Here is a 7,409-nt window from a genome sequence, read left to right on the forward strand (position 1 = left end):
AAATGTTTCTCTAAACCTCCTTTTCCCCTAAATCAACTTTCCTTTTCAGCTGATGCCAAATTTCAGCAGACCCCCAAATATGATCTTATTGTATGATCTCTATATGTTAATATAACTAAACGTAAATAATTTAAACACTATATACAACCACACACCCACACATTATATAGACATGTTAAATTAGCTTGATATGTTTTTAATGTTAGTATATATTTAATATTTAATTATTCTACACATATAAATGGAAATAATGGAAACAAGGTCTGTAAAGTCGACATGGAATCAAAATGAACTCTCCCTATATATAGGGTTAATTTTGATTCCATGTCGACTTTATAGACCTTTTTTCCATTATGACCAGGTTTATTTTAAATCAGCGAATCAGCACCATACCATTAACCTATTTTATTTAAATCCAATTATTTTTACCTTTATATGTGTAGAATAATGCGTAGTACCAACCTGGGACTAGTCTAAAAGCCTGAAGTCTTGTTCTCAACCCAAATACCATCAAGAAAAAGAGTTTTATGTTAAAACACTTTGGTAATATTATCTTTTGAAACTAAAGATTGCCAGAGGACCCTCTGAACTTTAAACAAGAGAAAATCCTTCAGGAGAGAAACACACCTGCCTTTCAATCCGCTGCTCAGTGTTCTCTACAAACTTAAGGAGCATCAAATGGAGCGCTCCACACTTTTCTACTGCGTTTTCGCTTCAGAGCTTCCATTATAATGACACATTTGAAGAATTCATTCATGGGTGAATACTTTTTTTATGCATGAGACAACAAGCAATGTTAAGTTTGTGACTTAAGCAGCGATTTGCCTCGGCCAGAGTGGCTCTGGAGAGACTAGCCTGACTTGCCTGCCAGATGTTCCTTAGCTCCTTGGCTGCTCCCCTTATGCTCAGCTTCTCTCTACACACGTTCAGTCACACAGAAACATGCACTACACACACTAACGGCTTCCAAGTTTCTTAATCCTACATGTCATTGAAGGTTTAAGCTCCTGCAGGCCATCTGGAGTGGGTGCCGGTGATTCTTCAGACAGATGCCACTGGTGTTTCTGGCTCACACATTGACACCCCTTCCATCACAGGAAATTACATCAATAACACAATTAGCAGTGCTTCCTTTTGAATCTTTGACATGTTTGGCACATCCTCGGTGACACAATAGTCATTGTCTGTCACATCAGATCCTGCAACCATCCCATTAGTTCACATTTCAATGCACTTTTAAAGTGAAATACCCGGTGATTGGCGCTAAATGGTGAGATAAATTTTCTCAGAATCTGTTAAATGTGACTGTGGCAATGTTTCATTTGTATGTATCACAGCAATGGTGAATGGTGCCTCTACACTAAACCCTAACCGAAATATTAACAAAAGTAAATGTGAGATAAAAACACATTTGTTGAAGCAACCATGCCATTTTAGCTTCCTTTTACGATGCTTTGAGCTCTTTTGTTGAGTGTCGTGACTCGTGTTTCACTGGACTCACGCCCAAGTGCTCTACATCGCAAGTGCAGTACTGTACCAGGTGCGCTACCGAGCATGTTTACTACAACAGAAGAGCCAAACATATACAGCTGGTTATGTGATACAAACATCAAAATGTATTAGTTTACAAATCATGCATTATGGTAAAAGTGTTTTGAGGTCATACATAGTATTGTGCAAGGAATGACACAAAAGTATTTATTTATTGACAATTTGCTCCATTATCATTTGTGTTAAAAGTTGTTGCTGTTTTACTGCATTTTATGTGCATAGTTGCAAAAATAGCCTGTTTAATTCTAAGGGTCAGACAGATGGTGGAAGATTGTCATAAAAAAATCATAGCATGACTTTTGTGCTGCATAGAACTGGACTAACATTGTAAGTGGACCACATGGAAAAAAATACACTGATAAATATGTATGATATGACCCCTTCAATACAATGCTTATAAAGGTGTGTCTTTCACTGCAAAAGTATAGGCACTTTAGGTAGAGGCTAAATGTGACCATATTTTCTGAAGTGTTAATGCACTGAGATTCAGTATGAGTGTGTGTAATGCCGAATACTAGCTCTCACTTGTATACCATGAATAATGCATTGCTTAGTCAAGTCAACAAAGAGAATTATACTAGTATGGCAATTCAAAAAAAAAAAAGCTGCCACATGAAGAGTGGAATAGGTTTATTAGCATATCCCCAAACCTTATTCAATAATTAATTAATTATATTTAGAGCATTCAGATATGAAACATCAAAATATTAACATATCAAATAAATGCTTTGTAAATTGTGTGTTAAGTGAGAAAATGTGAATTATTAATGAAAAAAATGACAAAATCTGCAAAGTGTCCTATAGTAGAGTACATAAAGAATGACTCAGACATGTGACTCATACTGTATATGCAAGGTGTATTTTTTATAATAGTTGGGGAAAATAACAAGTTAATATTTTATAATTTATTATAATAGTTAATATTTATTCATTCATTCATTTAAATTACCCCATACTTAAATGAGTCGCATGGCAGAGTCATTCATTATGTGCACTATTATTTTGTGTGCCGCTTTTTTTCCCCTTTACTTTCAGAGTATACCAGAATTCTTCATAATATGTTTGAAAGCACTAAAATGTGCCCTCCATCTTGAGTTGATTTGAAATCTCACCTTTAGCTTATGTATTTTCATGGTCTGCTGCATGGAGATGTCTCATGACATGAGATATAGACATTTATCGAACAGTATTGAACGGTTCAATTGCCTCTCCTTGTAATCTTCCACAGTAGCTTATAAATGTAACATGACTATTTGCTGCCAGACATTTATTCTGTAGCCTGGTTTTATTCACGAGTCTGCTCTGTCATTGCAGAATGTATACTACACCAGCACTCAGCAGTTATTCGTGGGCATCTTGAGCCCCACCATTGACGATGATGACAACAAGTGCCTGGTTGATGTGAACGGCCGGCCACGGCTCACTGAGTGCAGCTATGCTGTGGCTAAACGCATGAAGCTCCACTGGCATTTTACTCAGGTAATACACACCTGCTGCACAGTCTGCGTTCCCATATACAACAGGTTTCTTATTCCCAAGGTGTTGAATACTGACACTTTCATAAACTGCATTACATTTTTATATCTTCATGAAGTGAATAGCTCACCCAAAAATAAAAAATTGCTGAACATTTACTCACCTTCTGATCATTCAAGATGCAGATGAGTTTGTTTCTTCATCACAACAGGTTTGGAGAAATGTAACATTACATCACTTGCTCACCAGTGGATCCTCTGTGGTGAATGGGTGCCGTCAGAATGAGAGTATAAAAACATCACAATAATCCACAAGTATTCCATATGACTCCAGTCCATCAATTAACATCTTGTGAGGCAAAAAGCTGTGTGTTTGTCATCAACAAATTCAGCATTAAGATGCTACTTCCAACTAAAATACGAGTTCTTTATCCATAATGTTGCCTTCTCCAAGTGAAACGGTCATCTCATCTGAATCAGGAAATTATATATCCACAGATCAAGCACCCTTTACATGCAAAAACAGTCTAAAAAAATTCTAAATTAATATGTTGGTAGATTTTGATGTGAGCGGACAATAGAGGATGGACTTTTTCACTGGAGGATGCGTTATTATGGATTATGGATTTTTTTTCTTCACAGAAGTGACGGTTTAAAGTTAAAATGCCTTTAAAGGTGGATTTATATCTTACAAACATGCAGCTTTTTACCTCACAAGATATTAATTCATGGACATGAGTCGTGTGGATTACTTGTGATGTTTTTATCAGCTGTTTGGACTCTCATTCTGACGGCACCCATTCACTGCAGAGGATCCATTGGTGATCAAGAGATGTAATTCAAAATTTCTCCGTATCTGTTTAGATTAAGAAAACTCATCTACATCTTGAATGGCCTGAGAGTCAGTAAATTTTCAGCAAATTCTCATTTTGGGGTGAACTATTCCTTCAATTTCTCATGATATCCTGCATATAATTCCAGATTGTTAGCTATATGTATCTGAAAAAGTAGGGGTGATATTTTGGGATATCAGTTTCTGTTTTAACTAACCAACATTAAGGTTTTAAGGTTACTGTTTTAAGCTGATGTTTTTGTACTTCTGCTCCACGTGAGGTGTCATGTTTAGTCAGGGACAGGGTAGTGCCTTGAGCATGGATTGAAGTTTGAGAGTGACTGCCATGATGAAAGTTGATGTTGATAAAGTTCACGTTTTAGTCATCCAACTAAAAACGAAAACGCTAACAAAACTCAACACTTCAGTAGAGCAGAGCTCCTTGAGAAGACAAGAGATTAAAATATTAATCACTACAAACTAATTAATATTGCTGAGTCCAAATGAAAAATTTATTTTGATGCCCTTTGAGACAGTGTAATAAAGGCAAAGGTTTCTCACTGAAAACAAACCTGCATGACTCTAAAGACACTAAGAGGCACCTCTACATTTTGACATTCAGAGCTTTTTGCCCTATTACTGTATTTGGTACATCGGGAGTGAGAACAGTTTGTAATACAAGAGAGAAGTCTGTAAATAAGTAAAATGAAATATTTTTTTGAAGTCTTTTGTGGAGGAGTATTTGGTCATTAGTTCTCTTCCGGACCTCTAATTAGAGCCACAAAGGTCAGATGGAGTCATACATTCCTCAGCTCCTTTCAAATGTAAAGCTCAAATGCATCATCAACTCTATTATTCCCCTAAATCCTTTGAGTTCATATAATGAAGATAAGCCATGAGTGTAATCATGGTTTGATTTGCTCTTTGGTTGCTGGATAAGGAAATCAGCTGATTAAATATAGCCTTAAAGTTGTGTTTTCAAAACCTCCCAAACAAAATAAGTGGCACATCAAACTAAGGGGCTCTTCTGAGATCCAGAGACAAAAGGACTTTCATATTTTATAACATGACGGGTGCTATTTTCAACTAAATGCAATTTTGATAACTAGGGCAATTTATTGTGTCAAATTTGTATTAATTATGTAAAGTGAACATTGCTGCCTTTGCACTTGTATGGAGGTAAGAAGCAGGGCTATTATTGATGTAACTAAAACCATTTAAAAAAATTTTGTTAATTGAAATGAAAATTGAAATAAAATATACATAAATGGCATGCATGGGGGAAATAAATAAAAACTAAAATTAAAATTGTAATATTTTACCTAAATATTTTAAATGATAACAATATAAAATTAAAGCTACTTCAATGTTTTTTATGAAAACTATTATGATGTAATAATACTAAAATGACACTGGTAAGAAGGCAGAAAGGTACATCCAAATCTGACAACAAATATTTGCTCCGTTATCTCTAAAGCTCACTTGAATTTGTTCTAGATCAGTGTTTCCCAACCTTTTTTTAGTCGCGGCACCCTTTGGAAATTTTAACAAACTTGTGGCACCCTACAAAATAAATTGTCATAATATTTGAATTTCTAACTTCAATATGATAATTTGAAAAGTATAGATATTCGGTACAGCAGGGAAGAACTGCAGAATATAATGTCATACAGATATTTTTAATATTAAAAATTGTCCATCAATGGTGGCAATCAGTAGGCTAATTTCTAATGAAGAGACCAATTTATATGACAGATTTTAATGTAGGCTTTTATACATGTGTAAACATTATTTAATTACCATTATAACTAGCTATCTCACAAATTTTTGCTCACTCAGTGTTTTTTTAATTTTACAGTGGGGTAATTTTGGTGCAGTAGCACGAGATAGCTTGATTTCAAACTTTGAATTGAATAAAAAATGACAAGAAAGCAGTCAGTAATAAAATAAGAACAAATAAAGAAATTAATAATGATAGCACAAATAAAAAATAACGAATTAAATAAATTGCTTTTTAGTTTTTCAGGTAGGTCTAACAGTAGGGCTATTAAGAGATTTGGGGCTAGGTTTTTTTTTTTTTTTTACCAATTATCCAAATAATGTTTAGTCCTAGAAAGCTATTATTATCAGAACACCTGAGCATAACATAGCGGTTAGCAGATCAATGAATGAGAGGGCAGCGTTACCAGAGTTGCTCATATACCACACCATGTTACACCACAGTAGGGCTATTGCAGACAGAAACAATACTACATCGATGTTTCCTGTCGGCTCGATTTTTGAGTGGACTTTGCTGTTCCGATTCATATGAACGGTATACGAGTGGAGCGACTGAGCGGAGCGCACACGCATAGAGCGGGATAATACGCAGAACGTCACACCACGTGAAAGTGAATCCTGAGCGGTGAACTAATTTTCGGCAGCCGAAATTTCGGTACATCTCTAATTATTGGCGACATCAGAAATGGATATTATATAATAGATGCTTTTTTGAACATTTTAGCAATTTAAAAATATTAAAAAAGGATTTTTTACACGGCACCCCTGCTCTCGATTTTTGAGTGGACTTTGCTGTTCTGATTCGCATGAACGGTATACGAGTGGAGCTGAGCGGAGCACACACGCATATAGCGGGATAATACGCAGAGTGTCACACCACGTGAAAGTGAAACCTGAGCGCTGAACTAATATTCGGCAGCAGAAATTTCGGTGCATCTCTAATTATTGGCGACATCAGAAATGGATATTATATAATAGATGCTTTTTTGAACATTTTAGCAATTTAAAAATATTAAAAAATGATTTTTTACACGGCACCCCTGCTCTCGACAGACGGCACCCCGGTTGGGAAACACTGTTCTAGATCATTAGACATGATGTTATGGTGCCTTGGAAGCATGTCTGACAGCTGTTTACTTAAGAGGTACTTTCATACACAGATGCTGTCTGTTTAGTCACTGACTGACAAGGCAGTGAGGCAGCAAGGCAGCTGTCTGAGGTTTCAGAAGCAGCCATCATCTTCCAGCGGAAGAAATATAGTCATGGCTGAAGGGGTCCCCTTTAGACATCCCTATATTCATAATATAGAGCCTTTTGTACCTTATTGCTCAAATATATGTATATATAATTAATATTACAAATATTTAATACTGTATTTGTAAATATTTTATTATATTATATTATATTATATAATTATAATACATGGTAAAAACAATGTAACATATTTTTTATCATTATAACATCTTTATTTTCATCCATTCACAGTAGATTTGGTCATTTCTACTCTAGAAATGTGTTTGTCTTCCATTTTTAATCATTAATTGAATTTAATATAGAAAAACTTTGATTTAAAAAAATATAAGTTTAACGGGTTCCTGAGGGTGTTCTGGAGGAGCGGGCACTGGTGGGCACTCTCGAGGCGTGGGCACAGGAGTGCGCTCTAGACTGGATTCAGGGACTGGAGCCCTCCTTGGGCTAAACTTGGGGACAGGAGCCCTCCGTGGGCTAAACTCGGGAACAGGAGCCCTCCGTGGGCTAACTTGGGAGAAGGC

At 35.9% G+C, this 7,409-nt stretch overlaps 1 protein-coding gene across 1 annotated transcript in view; it reads left to right on the plus strand.

Annotated features, from left to right (window-relative positions):
• LOC107709920 (polypeptide N-acetylgalactosaminyltransferase 18-like) overlaps nucleotides 1-7,409 on the plus strand; it is a 132,453-nt gene that overhangs the window by 109,910 nt on the left and 15,134 nt on the right. Inside the window, exon 9 of the mRNA XM_016514585.1 lies at nucleotides 2,866-3,030. Within this exon, the coding sequence (XP_016370071.1) occupies nucleotides 2,866-3,030 (165 nt within the window). The remainder of the gene's footprint in view (nucleotides 1-2,865; nucleotides 3,031-7,409) is intronic.

This window comes from Sinocyclocheilus rhinocerous, unplaced genomic scaffold (assembly GCF_001515625.1).
Source record: "Sinocyclocheilus rhinocerous isolate Xijiao unplaced genomic scaffold, SAMN03320098_v1.1 scaffold2612, whole genome shotgun sequence".
NCBI classification, from domain to species: Eukaryota; Metazoa; Chordata; class Actinopteri; order Cypriniformes; family Cyprinidae; genus Sinocyclocheilus; species Sinocyclocheilus rhinocerous.